The sequence below is a fragment of the Mixophyes fleayi genome, chromosome 2 (assembly GCF_038048845.1).
Source record: "Mixophyes fleayi isolate aMixFle1 chromosome 2, aMixFle1.hap1, whole genome shotgun sequence".
Taxonomy (NCBI): domain Eukaryota; kingdom Metazoa; phylum Chordata; class Amphibia; order Anura; family Limnodynastidae; genus Mixophyes; species Mixophyes fleayi.
This window is the reverse complement of record NC_134403.1, coordinates 368,018,574-368,036,493: the sequence shown is the minus strand read 5'-3', so window position 1 is coordinate 368,036,493 and position 17,920 is coordinate 368,018,574. Positions and strand designations below refer to the sequence as shown.

Here is a 17,920-nt window from a genome sequence, read left to right as displayed (position 1 = left end):
CAGCCCCAACATTAAAATAATAGAATTCACATGTAATAAATAAACCTATTTCCCGTCATGCAAACAGCCTAGCAATACCTATTTCCCGCAACCATCACTGCCATTAAATAATTCATAGTCACATTTAATAAATAGACCTCATCCTCCCCAAACTCACCTCCACATTCAATAGGCCCCAAATCACCCCATCTTAAATTAATAATCCCCACTATTAAATTGCCTCACCATCACTCTACAAACAAAATAGCGCCCATTAATTAGCCACCACCTACCGCACACACACTACATTGCAACAAGCCCCATCACAACTACACTGCGCCCTCCATGCTGCTTTCCCCCCTTTTTATTCACTCTGTGCCTCTTTGCCCCTTTTTTTTATAACTCTGTGCCTCTCTGCCGCTGTTTTCCTCCTCTGTGCCTCTCTGCCCCTCTTTTCCTCCTCTGTGCCTCTCTGCCCCTCTTTTCCTCCTCTGTGCCTCTCTGCCCCTCTTTTCCTCCTCTGTGCCTCTCTGCCCCTCTTTTCCTCCTCTGTGCCTCTCTTTTCCTCCTCTGTGCCTCTCTTTTCCTCCTCTGTGCCTCTCTTTTCCTCCTCTGTGCCCCCTTTTCCTCCTCTGTGCCTCTCTTTTCCTCCTCTGTGCCCCTCTTTTCCTCCTCTGTGCCCCTCTTTTCCTCCTCTGTGCCTCTCTTTTCCTCCTCTGTGCCCCTCTTTTCCTCCTCTGTGCCTCTCTTTTCCTCCTCTGTGCCTCTCTTTTCCTCCCCTGTGCCTCTCTTTTCCTCCTCTGTGCCTCTCTTTTCCTCCTCTGTGCCTCTCTTTTCCTCCTCTGTGCCTCTCTTTTCCTCCTCTGTCCCTCTCTTTTCCTCCTCTGTGCCTCTCAGTTTCTTTCCTTACCTTTTGTCAGCTTCTTTCTTTTCTTCTCTTCTCTTCTGTCTTCTCTTCTTTCTTCTTCTTTGGTCTTGTCAGGCTGCGGCGCTCCTCACTGACTGACTGCCGGGCGTGACTTGATGACGTCACGCCCGACAGTCAGTGTGAATGGAGAAGACAGGAGAGGAGGGACGCGGCGCCGCGGTCACGTGAGTATTGATTTTTTTATTTATTTTTTTATTTCTTATAGCTCCCCCCACCAACGCCCCCCCCCCCCCTCCCCCTACCCCGCGGGAATTTTTTTTTAAAAAAAATAAAAATACGCAAAATACAAAAAAAAAAAATAATAAAAAAAAATGACAAAAAATAGCAGCAAGGGCCCGGCCCGGGCCCCCTGGCATGGCCGGGCCCGGGTAAAATGTACCCGCTCCCCCCCCCTCTCGGCGGCCCTGCCTGTATATGACATATAGACTTTGTAGACCCACATTGGTCCATCAGTGAATCACTTCACATATACTGTGTGTATGATTCTCCCCAAATGTCTTTTTTTTTTGGCTCCACTCCAGTGTTGTCACTGTCCCTCCTCACAGCCCCATGAATCACTGGAGATCTCCAGCAATGTGGATTTGTTTTTTTACTGAACATTCCTGCATAATGGTGAAATAACTTACATGCCTCCATCTATCTGGAAACTGGTTCAGCCAGGTATACGAGTCATGTGACTGCCTCTGCCCAATCACAGCTCTCCAAGATAGAGTTCTTTAAAGAGTTGCAGTTAGGAGAGTGAGTACAGGTGGCTGCTATCACTTGGGAGGTTCAGACAGGTGCTTGTCCCTGCAGGTAAGTCTCTTACTGCTGTGTGTGCAACGTGAGGTCCTGTTATATGCTGGATTTACACATACAGACACAACTAACAATGCATTGTGCCAACACACCTGTGTATTTATTGTGTGATTTTGTATTTTTATTTTTTTAGTTGCAATTGTTTTATAGTTGTGAGGTTTTTTTGGTTTTTTTTCTTCTGTTTGTTAGGGGCAAATGCACAGAAAAAATAGGGAGCAATTGACAAAATATTTGTTTCCCAGGCAAAAATCAACAGAAGAAATGTGTACAGCATTGTGGAATTGATATAGAATAATGCAATAATATTTTATGTTTAAACCTAAACAATAGTTGTACATTTAGGAAGGGATCAATGTGTTGTTCCTATGGCAAACTTTCAGTCCTGAAAGCAAATCTGTTATCTGTATGTCAGACTGGCTGTCAGGTCATTGTGTTGCTGTACAGGCTACAGAGAAAATGGTTTCTTGGATTAAAAAGTAATAAAATAAATTGAGACAAGTCACATTCTGTTAGATTGTCGTCGTCAAGCGTACACAAAGTAATGATGTGAGTTTTGAAATTAAACCCTTTTGTCAGAAATGTTCTTTGGTTAACAGTGAAAATAGATCACAGGATTCAGTGTCTGTTATGGGGTGCTGTAGGTTAATTACACGTTATGTCCAGTGATCTGTGATTGGGCCAATCTGACAGATCAGCAGAGGCAGATTTACTCCATAATATTATTGTTATTTTAACAGAAATATACGTCCTTATTCCAAGTACATGGAAAGCCTATACGTAGTTTGTGTGTACCCCCAGGAGCTCGCAATCTAAGTACGTAGGCACGTCTTTCGGAAAGTTAGTACTGGGGACTGTAGAAGAGAATTTAGGGATATATGAGGAGATCGATAGCTGCAGCCGTAAGGTCTATATAATGTGATTCTTCTATTTGCCTAGAGATCCAGTGACCCCCTTCATTATGTTAATAGCTGTCTGAGACCCCCGGGTATGGAGGATGTTGACTATCCCTAATGGCGTTCACGTCTTTTTCCATTGCATGCAGTCGACCTTTTGGTTGTTTTTGTGTTTCGCTAAAGGCCATTTTTGGTTGCTACTGGGAGTGGCCGCTGGCAGATTCTTGGTAAAAATAGACCCAACGTGCCCCATCCCTCCAGCTGCAGGGGAGCTGTGAGGGTTACAGCAGTAATGGGTTTTCTCCCATTGTATCCTAGTGTGTGATGGATACAGAACAGGTATTTCTGGGATCTGAAGTGTATATGAGGAATGTTTGTATTTGGACCGGTCTGTATAGGAGAACTGATATCATAAAGCTGAGGATATCAATCCTTTCCAATGACATTAGTAAACAGATGGGGTGCAGCTGTTGTAAGCGTTAGAATGGAAACCTATTTATACAGTAACATCGTGGGAGGAAACAGTGTATCTAGAAAGTTCCAAAGGCCAAGAAAAAGGAAATTGCTGCACAAACATGACCTGAAAATTACTCTCATAGTCACTGTGAGGAGCGCTGCTAAACAGTTTAGGGTTCACTTGTGAATTTGAATACTTTTTCTGTAATGCAACAAAACGGGACAATTATTGAATGTATTCTACTGTAAAAATTATACATTGAAGTATTGCTGGAATTAAATCAGCTTTCTCGCTTTTTTGCTATGCGGGGGGACTTATTTGCTCAAAGAGGTGTCCACTATGGGTGGAGTCCTCCTTTAGCCAGGAGAGGAATGCTGTGGGTGTGTTTTTGTATATTTTAGACCGCTGTACACCAATTTGTTTTTTAGAACCTCTTACCCAGAAAAGACCACATTCCACGCATTCCGGATAACAGATTCCTGACCTGTACTTTGTTTACTAAAATTAACCTTATTAATCACTGTAACGTATTGGGGTGGAGCAGATTAGAGTGCCCTGGTTTAATGTTAGCAAGGGAAGAGAAGGGAGTGTGTTACATATGTAGGGACTGTCAGACTGTCCCTATGCGGCCCAGTAATTGCTAGTTAAGACATTGCACCCAATGACAGACAGGTTGTAATGGTGATTCTTGGCTCGTGTTCCACAATCCTACGACCAGCTGTCACCTGTAAGGTTGGTCAAATGTACTTTAACACAAACCTAATAACCTCGCACCCCCTGCTGACATTACAATAATGCACACAGAAGTATCGCACAAATAATTCAGTTTCTGTATGAATGTAAAGCCCGTAAGGATCTGTGACACAGGCTATTGTGGGCTAAATTGTGTCTCATCTGTCAAATATTCTGTATCTGACCCCTTATGACAGGTCAGGTTCGCCTGTAGGTGGCAGCAATGAGCGGTCTCTAGTGGCCGGCGTTCATGATTTTTAAACTACACAAGATTTTGCAACCAATCGGATTCTAGATATAATTTATTTAGCGCATTCTACAAAATGACAGCTAGAATCTGATTGGTTGCTATAGGCAACATCTCCACTTTTTGAAACCCGCAGTTTAGTAAATATACCCCCTTGTGTCGCTGTGACCGGATAGTGTGATTTACATCTAGCACCCTAGGATCACTGTTGGTCGTCATGGACAATTTAGCAGCCAACGGTAGTGTAGAAGGAGAATGTAATGCATTTTATGCATCCTTATAAGGTGTTGAAACCATTTTTTCCTGTAATACCTACGTAGCAGCGGTCACTGATGCGCCTTCAGGCTGTTTGCAGTTGGACGCGTCACTCTTGTGGTCAGTGACATAGATCACACTTTGTACAATGTCTGTACACTGAATCTTCCTGCATCTGGCCTTGTGTCCAGCTGTCCTTTTCACACGTCACCAGTAATATTTGGCTGCAGTACAGAACAACATACACCCTGGGCTTGGAGTATAATCTGCAGCCTCATCTCCTCCAAGCTTATTCCAATATTTTTCTTGTTATTGACCTCAATATAGGATTATTTACAGGGCCAGTGCTACCATTAGGAGAACCAGGAGGGTTGTCTATGGTGCCGATGGATAGATGGCAAATAAAACACAGAATGAGCAACATAACGTTCCTCATCCAGTGTTTTTAATGGCCTGGCATTGCTGGCAGCTGACATGTTGGAGAAGCGATCTGTGAAGCTGCCGTCTGCTACACCTCCGTGTCTGTGGTGGGCTGAGAGACTGGCGCTTGGCTATGATGTCATTGCTCAGCGCCACACTCTTAGATGCAAAGAATACCGCCCCCAGCCTGCAAAGGTAATAAGCATTGGAGGTGTAGGGGTGCAATGTCTGAGGGGACACACCATTTCTCATGGGGAGGGGGGGTGCAATGTCTGAGGGGACACACTATTTCTCATGGGCAGGGGGGGTGCAACGTCTGAAGGGGCACACCATGTCTCATGGGGGGTGCAATGTCTGTAGGGGTGCACACCATTTCTCATTGGGAGGGGGGGTGCAATGTCTGAGGGGACACCATTTCTCATGGGGAGGGGGGGTGCAATGTCTGAGGGGGCACCATTTCTCATTGGGAGGGGGGGTGCAATGTCTGAGGGGGCACACCATTTCTCATAGGGAGGGGTGGGTGCAATGTCTGAGGGGCACACCATTTCTCATTGGGAGGGGGGGTGCAATGTTTGAGGGGGCACACCATTTCTCATGGGGAGGGGGGGTGCAATGTTTGAGGGGGCACACCATTTCTCATGGGGAGGGGGGGTGCAATGTCTGAGGGGGCACACCATGTCTCATGGGGGGTGCAATGTCTGTAGGGGGGCACACCATTTCTCATGGGGAGGGGGGGTGCAATGTCTGAGGGGGCACACCATTTCTCATGGGGAGGGGGGGGTGCAATGTCTGAGGGGGCACACCATTTCTCATGGGGAGGGGGGGGTGCAATGTTTGAGGGGGCACACCATTTCTCATGGGGAGGGGGGGTGCAATGTCTGAGGGGGCACACCATTTCTCATGGGGAGGGGGGGGTGCAATGTCTGAGGGGGCACACCATTTCTCATGGGGAGGGGGGGGTGCAATGTTTGAGGGGGCACACCATTTCTCATGGGGAGGGGGGGGGTGCAATGTCTGAGGGGGCACACCATTTCTCATGGGGAGGGGGGGGGTGCAATGTTTGAGGGGGCACACCATTTCTCATGGGGAGGGGGGGGTGCAATGTCTGAAGGGGCACACCATGTCTCATGGGAGGGTGCAATGTCTGTAGGGGGGCACACCATTTCTCATGGGGAGGGGAGGGGTGAAATGTCTGAGGGGGCACACCATGTCTCATGAGGGGGTGCAATGTCTGTAGGGGGGCACACCATTTCTCATGGGGAGAGGTGCTGCCCAGAGCTAGTGCTGGCTCTGATTTAATTATATTTACCTTCTAACCCCACAATAATAATTTGGTGACTGTATGATGATTTCTCCAGCCATTGTTGATTAGATTGTTGACACCATTTGACCAGATGAAGTCCAGACAATTGGTTTGTTGACTATAATTGGGGTCATTCTCTGTGCGATCTTGGGTTGTCAGGATGAGCTTTAGCAGGACAGGGAGAGGTTAATTTTGAAGGGGCCGTGTGGTGGAGATGAGTGTAATCCTTGAGCTGGATAACTAGCTACAAAACACCAGAACTTTTTGTAACGTACAAATGCAGCGTGTGTCGAGAAGATGGAATCTGTGTAGTTATAACAGGCAAGGAAATACATTTAGTTTACCTACAAAACTCTGGAATCATGTAGGGCTGGTAGGGCCGGTGTAACGTGGTAAGCGAGGCAGGAGAACACCATCTTTGTAGACAAGCATCAGATAATGTTATAAATTCTTGTTGCGTTGTTTCGGTTGAAAAAACGGTTCTCTGAAGCATTTGGGATTAATGCACTTTATTATAATTTTATTATTACTGTTTATCCAGGTACTGGTCAGTGCTGCCCAGGTAGCTCCAGGAATCTTATGGTAGACAGTAGAAATGTAACAGCTATAGTATATACTTTATTTCCACCAGAAGGCAGCAGAAAAAAAATATTATTGTCAATTCCCTATGTCAAAGCTGGTTGTATTTTAAGAGGGTCACTTTGTGTAGGCATGGGATCTGATTCCACCAGGATATAGACGGTCACCTATTTTATTGGGGGTTTTTTTTTTTTGCCTTCGATGGACTATGTATGTATGTATGTAACACCCCAAATGAACAAGGGTGACAGAAAAGCCTCTTTGGTAACGTTACATGCCTGGATCTCTACCGACTGTTATAAAGTAAAATGACAGCATTTGCGGAGGAACAGAAGTCTGCATCGGCGATGTGAGGGCGTTCCTTGCTATGCGTAAAGATACCTCCCATTTTCACTGTGCAAATACACTTGAATTTTGCTGGAGGTTTGGTCTCTTCCTATTCTTTAAATGAGACCTATTTCAAACCATCTAATTACACTTTGTCAAGGTAAAAAAACAAACCAACTTCAAATACACAAAAGGTCCACGCACAATGAAGACAGACCCAATGTCCCTTCACGCTCTTTATTATTTTAAGACCTTAATGAGAATAAAACGAGCAACATTTTGGGAAAAAAAAAAAAAGTTTTATCCAATAAAAGGAGAGGTTCTACAGTGTTGGAAGTTGGAATTTGATGCGGTAGTTATATTTTTGAGCGATGCTTAGTTTCCTCAGTGATGCAGGCCCATCGCAGGGCGTTAATAGAACTGGTATTTTGACGATTAAAGTACCACAATGATACCTGTAAAATAGACTTCCCAGTGCAAAAAAAAAAAAAAAATCCTGATCGGTTTTTGCCCTTTGCTTATTCTAACCCATGTTCTGTGTTTTACCATTGCTGACAGCTATTACAATCCTAATATTGGTTTTCATACTTCTAAGCCAATAATGTTCTTTCTGTTTAATTCATCAGTTACATTTTTAGATGTTTAATTTAATGCGTTCTAAATTATGATATTGTAAGGACACCCATTACAGAAAATGACCTTTCTCCTAAAACTGATTTAATATAGCTATTTAAATCTTCATGTTGTAAATCAACCCAGGGTCAACTGGCTTGGAAAGTTCTCGGCTGTGTTAATAAGTATCGCCTGCCTTTGGCTAAACACACGGTAAATTAGACCTGAAAGGGGAGATGGCTGTATTGAAAAAAAAATGTAATTATATTCTGAGAACAAATTGATATCCCAGCAATGTAAAATTACTTTGCACTGTGCATTTTATATGTGTGGTGAATAAATAATTAATTGAGGAATACGTCTGATATCCTTTGATCGGAAACTTAATAAGCGTTAAATAAAAAAATGTACAAAAAAACTCCTTTTCTTTTCTGAAACTAATATCAAAATGCATCTTTAAAGAATTAGGAACATAGACACATTTGTTTCAAACTGTCTAAGTTAGGAGAGCAGAGTGCAGTGTAAAAAATAAATAAAAATAATATATATATATATATATATATATATATCAATTTCCATGCAAAAACTTTTTTGGGCATGCAGTTAATCTTTGAAATGTGTAGAATCAAATGTAAATGAATTGACTTGTGTAGCATGATATCCGATTAACTTTTAAGGATACAAAACTTTTTACACTAAAATAAACTCGCTCGTGCTGTACTCGCTGGGAACTGTTGCTCCCTTGTTACATAAGAACACTTTATCCATACCCGACATTGTCAGTCTGCAAAATCCCAGGCTGCACTCTCAGTGATGTGACTGGTTCCTAGTGAATGGATAGGCTGCACTCTCAGTGATGTCACTGGTTCCTAGTCACTGGACAGGCTGAATTCTCAGTGATGTCACTGGTTCCTAGTGACTGGATAGGCTGCACTCTCAGTGATGTGACTGGTTCCTAGTGAATGGATAGGCTGCACTCTCAGTGATGTGACTGGTTCCTAGTCACTGGATAGGCTGCATTCTCAGTGATGTCACTGGTTCCTAGTGACGGGATAGGCTGCATTCTCAGTGATGTCACTGGTTCCTAGTGACGGGATAGGCTGCATTCTCAGTGATGTCACTGGTTCCTAGTGACTGGATAGGCTGCACTCTCAGTGATGTCACTGGTTCCTAGTCACTGGATAGGCTGCATTCTCAGTGATGTCACTGGTTCCTAGTGACGGGATAGGCTGCATTCTCAGTGATGTCACTGGTTCCTAGTGACGGGATAGGCTGCATTCTCAGTGATGTCACTGGTTCCTAGTGACGGGATAGGCTGCATTCTCAGTGATGTCACTGGTTCCTAGTGACGGGATAGGCTGCATTCTCAGTGATGTCACTGGTTCCTAGTGACGGGATAGGCTGCATTCTCAGTGATGTCACTGGTTCCTAGTGACGGGATAGGCTGCATTCATCATCATCATCATCACCATTTATTTACATAGCACCACTGATTCCACAGCGCTGTACAGAAAACTCACTCATATCAGTCCCTGCACCATTGGGGCTTACAGTCTAAATTCCCTAACATATATACACACACACACACACAGACACATAGACCAGGGTCAATTTGTTAGCAGCCAATTAACCTACTAGTATGTTTTTGGAATGTGGGAGGAAACCGGAGCACCCGGAGGAAACCCACGCAAACACGGGGAGAACATTCTCATGAATATAGGCTCAGCTTATTAAAGGCTGCCTCTGTGTGTAGGTGATGGGTGCACTTTAAGGCTGCATGTGATCTGTATGTTCAGTAGGTCAGAGAGTTCCAGGTTTGAAGAATCTGTCTTCTTAAATTAAAAAAAAAAAGAACCCTGACAACCTTGTCCTCATAGAGATGCGTGCACAGTGTATTTATACATCGGGGGAAGGCTCAGACACATATCAACACTGCATGCGCATGTTTGTAATTGGTCCATTGCTTCCTATGGAGAAGTATACACGGTGCTCATTGGACAATGTAAATGGACCGTCGCTGTGAACGCTGTTTCTACTTCACCGTAGTGATCAGTGGTCCCTGTTACAAATGATGTCTGCTGAATTTACTGTGTTACTGGATGCAGCTCAGACCAGCGATGCATGAAAAATGCTGCAACACACTGTCAGTCTTCTCTCTGTATCATAATTGCGATCCCTGGTGTGTTCTGTAACTTCAAACGACCCGTTGTTGATATTTTGACAGGTTCACTGCCCATCGCGCTGCTCATTACTGGACTGATGAATTGATAACTATGGGGAGTCCATAGGTCAGTGTTGGCTAACCTGTGACACTCCAGGTGTTGTGAAACTACAAGTCCCAGCATGCTTTGCCAATATATAGCAGCTTATTGCTGGAAGGGTATGCTGGGACTTGTAGTTTCACAACACCTGGGGTGTCACAGGTTAGCCAACACTGCCATAGGTCCATGGTCTCTGCATTATTTTAATCTCACCCCCCCCCCTCCCCCCTGAAGTGTCTGTCCTCATATTTATGCGGCTACTGGCCTATCCAGTTAGTTGTGCTTGAGGGGGGGGAGGTGCCAGCATCTTCGTGCTGCTCCCGTAACAACTGTATGGTTAGAAATTATTTATTTTCTACAACCTCATCTAGAGCCTTGTTTCTAGAGCCTTGTACTGACACAGAGCTTACACAAAGATTTGTATCCAGAGCTTGTTGTGTTGCAAGAATTTAAATTCGACGCTTGAGACGGCTTGAAGAACATCTCTAACCAGATATATTATTTAATATGTGATGGAGTGTGAATGTCACAGAGGATCATTTTCCTTTCAGTTTGTGACAGGAGGTAAACCTCTGACAGGGATGTGTGTGATGGAACTTGACTGGTGAATGGTCGTTGGGAGAGAGTTCCAGAGGTCAGGCGCAGGCAGATAGGATCTTGCAGTGGTAATAAAAGTTGGTGAGATTGGGCAGCTCTGAGAACAGGGGAGAAGTTGCCCAGGTCTACGTGAAGGAATTTAGGGTGGAGCAGGAGGAAGTAAGACCTATATATGTAGAAGAATGTTGCAGGTTACATGGAGCCAAGAAGACCAGACACAGACTGGAAGGTAGAACATGCGATTCTTGCGGCAGGATGAACATGATGACTATAGTCCATCTGGGACAGAATTAGGGCATGTATTCGTGTTTGAGTGAGGTTTCAGCTGCAATTTGAGGACCAGAGTGTTCAGCCATTCACTTAGAAATGACTAATATGTCATTTCTCAGATGTGACTTTTGCTATTAACAAATAGTTGTGTCATAAACGTAGAGCATATAGTAAAATCCTCAAGAGACGGGGACTAATGGGAAAAGAGAGGAGGGCCATACACGTATCCATGAGCCAAACCGACAGCCGAAATAAAATGAGTTCCCAAAGGACACACTTAGTGAATATTTCAACAGATATGACAATAGCCATAAAGAAGTAATTCACATGTATTTATTTTATGTGTTAACCCCAATATATGAAATTCTACTGTTTGGGTAAAAAAAAATATGCAAAAGGATAACGCATGAATATATTTTAATAAATTTAAAAGTAGTTGGTATATGAATGAAACAGTTGGGAATGTCTGTAGTAAAGCATTGCATTGTGTGAATATTTTTGCTGAATGAAATGAGAAGTCCACAGCTGGATTATGACCGAATCATCCCCAAACCTTCCAATCTCCACAGTGCCCAATATTTATTATACCACCATTGTGTTCCTATAGATCAGCCTACTAGGGCCTTAACCAATCTTGTCCTTTAGGATTCACAAACGGTGAATTGACCATTGAGCCAGCAATTTGTGCAGCCATAAAAGGATATCCTGAACATATTCATGTTGTATTAATGCTACGATCACATCATTATCAAGTTGAAGGCAAAAGAAGCATTCTCATTGGCTATAGAGCTATAGTTGCTTTTCTTATGGGGAACTATGTTAACCAATCAGAAGTCACTGTAGAAAGAGTAACCACTGCACACATAACCTGCTGTTTGCTTTTAATTTTGAGCCTTTATACCGAATTAAATTGTCTGATAGTTCTATAGTGCACGGTGTAATAATCGCTCTGATCTTGTTCAGCTGATATGTTTCCTGCTTACAGCGCCAAATAGTCAGAGCAGGGTGTAATGTCCAGGATCTTACTGGATACTATAGAATGCTAAACACCTTGAAAGACCAGAAATAACTAGGTGGATCTTTACTCTCCAAATGTTTATTAGTGCTAGTAGTGGTAACGTGAGCCAAGGATAGGGAGACTACAGTCTTCACCTGCATTTACCATAAGACCCTGAGAGTGTAAGAGGGCTAGCTAGGACTGACGTTTGTTAAAATGGGCTGCTCAGCCTCTGTTACACACTACACCCCACTTCTGATAATCTGAACACAGCTTCTGTGCCAAACTCAATGTCTTTATTTATTGTGAATTTTGCAGATCATTCACTCTTGAGAAAATGAAGGGGGATTCGGGAGTTCGCTGTTTCCAGGGTATTCTTATATTCGGAAATGTGATTATTGGGGTAAGCAGATGTATAAGTATATATAATGTGGTAACCTTAACTTTACATACATATTATATTGTTGGGTCCTAAATATGTTCGTTTCCCCTGCTGTGCCCCTCCTTGTGTGACAGAAATTTATTTTTGAAGTCTAATGTCTCTGCCTACCCCCCAACATTTGTGCATGCTAGGGGACATATTTATTTCTTCTACCTTCATTGACTCGCTCCCACCATTTATAATAGTGCCCCTCAGCCTCACATAATGCAGTAAGGTGGGTGTATGCCTCCTTTGGTACAAAGATGGGGGTTTGAAGCCAGGAGAAAACATTTAACCTGCATTGGTGTAGGTATACAGTAAAGGCAGCACATAACGAATCTCCTTCACTACATGCCTCCTCTGAAAGATTCCCCGTAGACCCAGTAACCAGTGATAGTAAAGTAATGGTGGAGATTGGCCTGAAAGGTGGGAGTGTAAAAGCAGGCTTCTCTGGTGGCTATATCCTTCAGTCCTCTTGTGATCACTTTTGCTTCACTTTCTGCACAATTGTGTTCTACGTCTTAGAAACACAACCTCGTTTGACTGTGTCCCGTGAATTGGAACATGTGATAAGAATTTTTTTATATATTTTACGGAAGTTTTGTGTTAATCTGCTATTGATCTCTCACCGTTCCTCCCTGTCTCGCCAGTTGTGTGGCCTTGCCCTGACGGCGGAGTGTATCTTCTTTGTGTCGGACCAGAACCGCCTCTACCCGCTACTTGATGCCACTTACAACGATGACATCTTTGCAGCAGCCTGGATTGGCATCTTCACCGGATTCTGCCTCTTCTTGCTGTCTCTGCTGGGCATAATCGGTATCATGAAATCAAACCGGAGGATGCTTATGGCTGTGAGTCTTTAGGGTGCTTGATCTAAAATGTGCTTTTATATTGTAGTTTTTGTTTTTATTTTTTGCTCTCTGTATTACTAGCCTGAGTTGCAGGTCATACTGGTACAAACTGCAACCCTGGTTGGTTCCAAATCGCCAAGACAGAATTTTACCGAATGTGTCCTACGTACATTCAGCTCCTTCTATTGGTTCTTTTCTACCGACCCAATTCTATAGTTGTTATAGGAGTATCGATCATCTGTTTCCTTTTTATTTCTTCAGTATTTAATCCTGATGTTCATCGTCTACTGCTTCGAAGTGGCGTCCGCGATCGTTGCGGCAACACATAGGGACTTTGTAAGTATTTTGTGACCACATCGGGGATGTAGATTTTTCAATAAGTTCCCTGAAGAAGTTATTTATTTAAAGTGCTCTCACCCGTCCGCAGTGCGGATGGATGTTGGGTGGAGGCGGCTTTTTAAGCAGTTGAGATCATTATAATGAAGGGGGTAAAATATTGTTTTGTATGTCTTTCGAAGTGTAACAATGCTCGCCAAAATAATTCATTTCTCAAGGGAGTAAAATTATTTAACGCAGATTTAGGGGCCTGTTAATTAATGAGATCGCCTCTGCGTCAAGAAGTCTGATTTTTATTTTTTTCATTGCGGACTACATAGGCAAACCGAGGGGGGTTTCCTAGTGCCTGGAAACCCCCTCCAAGCCTGGGGCACTGTATAATTGAGGTGGCTGGACCCTGCTCCCGCTTCACACTGCTCTGCTTGAAAAGGGAGAGCTGTGTGCACCTAACAGTAGTGCACGCAGCATTGCCCATGTATATTATGGGGATAGGAAGAATTGGAGAGCAGCCAAGCACTGTCTAAAATTATAGCCACGCCCACATGGATGCTGGCCACGCCCACTGGCGGCGTGGTGTGGAAACCCCCCTCTACAAATCCTGCGTTTGTCCCTGGTCCTTAATTTCCTTTACCTGCATGCTCGTTGGAACACTCGGCCAGACTACTGAACCCCTTATATCAGTAAATTTCTAATTTATTATCTGGTAGCTTTAGTATGGTATGGGGGAAAGTTTCTTGTTTCAGCCGAGGACAATTGTGCATCTCCTTTACTTTTTTCTTTTTAATCATGTGTTTTTGCTTTTGTTTTTATCAAGTAATTTTATGCTTATTTTTGTAACTTTTTTGAATCACAATGTAACGTTTTTTCAAATTTTTTTTTTTCTCTCCACTATAGTTCATTCCCAACCTATTCCTGAAACAAATGTTGGAATATTATCAGAACAATAACCCTGTCAACAGTGATGATTCTGCTAAAATTAATGGCGTGACGAACACCTGGAACAACCTCATGCTTATGGTAATTGCAAAAATGTTCTATGCCGAATTGTCCCTAGCACAGGGGAATGATTATACTAGATGTAGTTTCTTTCCACAGCCTCAAGAGGCTTTATTATAAGGGGATTATTGCACTTGGTTACATTGACAGAAGATCTGTAGGATATTAAGGAATTATGGGAAGAGAATATAAACAATGGGCACTGTACTAACTGATAAGCAGACTAACTAGCACCATCATAGTAACTAAGCAAAGTCCGATTACAAGTATATATTTTTTTTATTTTTTATTTTTTTTTACATATACAAAGGGTAAATTAGGGATAGTCCCTATAAGAATTAATGCAGAACAAAGTTCATCTCCAACTAGTGATGAGCAAATATCTACAAACATTATACAAGGTGATTCTGAATTGTAATTCTTAATGCAGTGGACTATAGCTGAAGACCAAATGTTTTTAATCGATGATATCAAATTTAAGGGGCTCATTTTGCATACACGGAGCAAAGTCAATCATTATATCATAAAAGGATAAGACACTTGGAAGGAATTGCAGTGAAAATATAACTTGTGTCCCCTACACTGTAATTGGCTGTTTTTGATGTTGCATTATAGTGAAACTTTGGCACTGCATGAAGCCGTTATATAGAACCCGTTACAGCGTTTTAGACCGGTGCGCCGTGGAGCTGACTGGCTGTAGTGGATTAGCAATGTGGAGTCTATACACCCTGTTCCATCATTGCTGGGGGACCCCTTTAATATTTGGCAATGAGATAGAAGATGATACAACAGACTACGCTGCAAGAGCATAACTTGCGGGAGATAAAGCTCAGCTCCTTTCCCAGGGAAATTAATCTATGCACACAATACAACATCCCCCCCCCCCCCCCCATGTATAGTCTATAGGCCATACATGGGGGGGAGGGGGGACCACTTTTCAATGTTATTAGTTTGGATGAAACATTATTTTGGGGAAAGCTGTTAATAGAAGATAAATGGGTCACTGACATTATCGCAGGTATCACATAACCTAAGTGGGACCTCTTTCCTCTTCCAGAAAAAGTGTTGCGGCGTCAACGGTCCGGGAGACTGGCAGGACTACCTGTCGGCGTTCCGGACATCCAACGCCGACTCGGCTTTCCCTTGGCCCCAGCAGTGCTGCGTCATGAATGGACTCGGGCAGCCGGTGAGTCTGCAGGGCTGCCGGCTGGGGATTTCTGGATACCTGAACCTCAATGTAAGGAGCTTGTTGGTGGTTTTACTACAATGTTGTTTTTGTGTTTATTTTACCATATAGTGCTCCAGCTTGTGTAACGTACTGCTCATATCAAGGTATATTTGTGTTTGTCGTTTGGGGGGTTATTCCCTCCCCCTCCCATGCCTTGACCATTTTTGAGCACTGTTGTGACACAAGTGACTGCTCTGCTCGCCAAATATAAGTATAATTTACAGGAGTTATTCTTTATTTTTATTGTTATATTTTAACTTGTGTACATTAATTTGTTATGTTCCTGGGTACTGTATAACCATATTTTAATCATTTTGTTCTCTATCCAAGGTTTTTATCTTTATTTTGTTTTTTGTGTAGTAGCCCCCCCCCCTCCCCCAATAAGTCAACAAATATAGGCATTGACCGATCCCAATTAATTAGTTGTGGATTGATCAATCGTATCCACATTGATCAGTAGTTTTCAGTGGACAAACTTCATCCCCGAATAGTCTGATTTGAAGTGTGTGTATTGTAACTGTTTTCCTTTGTAATATAACAATCTTACACTGGTCCCTACCCGGCAAATATCTTTCTGCTCTGAAGGATCAAAACTCTACTATAATATTGTAATATGATTACAAACGATTGGATAGTTATAACTGTGACCGTAACATTTATATACTGATACTGCTGTACGCTGACTCGTGTGTATCCAGCTTCAGTCACACGTTGTATTTATATATCTGTGTGGAGTTTGTATGTTCTTCCCGTGTTTGCGTGGGTTTCCTCCCACACTCCAAAAACATACTGGTAGGTTAATTGGCTGCTATCAAAATTGACCCGTGTCTGTGTGTCTGTGTGTCTGTGTATATTAGGGAATTTAGACTTTAAGCTACAATGGGGCAGGGACTGATGTGAGCGAGGTCTCTGTACAGCGCTGCGGAATCAGTGGCGCTATTTAAATGATGATGATGATGATGATGATATATCAGATTCTAAACTTTGTTTCTCTGGGATCTGATTCCTCCAGGGATGCTACGACGAGATTGCTGGGCCACTGATGCGTCACGCCTGGGGCGTAGCTTGGTTTGGATTTGCTATCCTGTGTTGGACGGTAAGTCTGTTAATTATTGTTGCCACAAAGCCGTTTCGTGATCTGTAAAATAAATACAGGGTTTTTTTTTTTTAGAGGTTTTGTTTTTTACTTGCGTTTATATTTTTCAATTGTTTGTTTTTCAGTTTTGGGTGCTGCTTGGAACTATGTTCTACTGGGTCCGAATTGAATATTAAGAGGCATGCCTGCTAATCTTCATCCTTGGAGGTATTAGGAGAGATCTACAAACACGTGGCAAATATGGAAGACGGGAGTCAACTTTAACGTTTCGCAACGCGGGCTGCTCCTGCTCACTTATGAAATATTGGCCAATGGACTTGTGTTTTTTTTTGGGGGGGGGAGGGTTAACCAATGCTGTATGACTATTTTAGAAGTCAGATGACATTGTGATTGTACAAATATATTTTTTTGTGTATATGTGATGCTTAGAACCTGTCAAAGTCTTGCAATGTGGATCTTACAAGTCTAACTAAAGACTAACCCTTTATTCCCTCTGAAGTGTTTTAAATATGTCGTCACATATCTTTATGTTGCATTTTTATTTTCTTTTGTTTGTTTTTTTTGTTTTTTTTTCCAATTTTAATTGTGTATTGAAGTTTAACGATCCTGTGCTCATGGACAAGTAATAGTATTAATCTGTCTTCCTCTTCCATCTAAACATATTATAGATTTTTTTTTTTCAGTCGAGAATCACTTAAAATAGGTGGTGTCACACAATTAAAAGGAATCCTTTGCCTAAAAGGCAAGTTGATCCCATTTTTAAGACTTTTGACATTCACAAACATGGAAAGTCTATATAAACTGAGATATTTCCGATTCTGTCTTCCTGTTTGTACAGGATGTATCTTTTGTACTTCTACCTCTGTCAGCACTAAGGGACTGCTTGTTCTCTGAATACTAAAGCATTAAACGTGGTCTACTTACTACATGTACTCACTTTATGGTTATTGAAGAGAAACCCAAACCAAAATAAAAGTTTGTGTTGTAAAGTTATCTGTTCCTTTCTTTTTAACAAGATATGGGAATGAAATCCTTTAAATGTAAATTATTTTGAGTGCTTCTAAACAATCCAAGTGTCAGCTCTTGTTCTTGGGGCTGCTAATCTCTTAATTGTCCAATATTTCTTCAATGCAAAACTACTACCTTGTATTCTGCAATGCACATAATCCTGGGGGCACAAGAGTATTACACCCCCAACTGGCTGGAGGGCATACCCAAGTCTCCAGCTCGCCTGCATACATTAGAATGGGCAATTTGTTGGGACTGAATAAATTTTCATGACAATGTAGTCTTTCAGTTCACTCCCAAATGTCAGAGAACTCTGACACACATCACGC

At 42.6% G+C, this 17,920-nt stretch overlaps 1 protein-coding gene across 1 annotated transcript; it reads left to right on the top strand.

Annotated features, from left to right (window-relative positions):
- Nucleotides 1-1,616: 1,616 nt before the first annotated feature.
- On the top strand, nt 1,617-17,611 carry UPK1B (uroplakin 1B). Its single transcript, XM_075198253.1, has 8 exons — nt 1,617-1,702; nt 11,974-12,058; nt 12,727-12,927; nt 13,189-13,263; nt 14,158-14,280; nt 15,317-15,496; nt 16,500-16,583; nt 16,709-17,611. Exons 2-8 carry the CDS (start codon nt 11,993-11,995, stop codon nt 16,757-16,759), a joined length of 780 nt encoding a protein of 259 aa, XP_075054354.1. The 5' UTR covers nt 1,617-1,702; nt 11,974-11,992; the 3' UTR covers nt 16,760-17,611.
- Nucleotides 17,612-17,920: the final 309 nt, after the last annotated feature.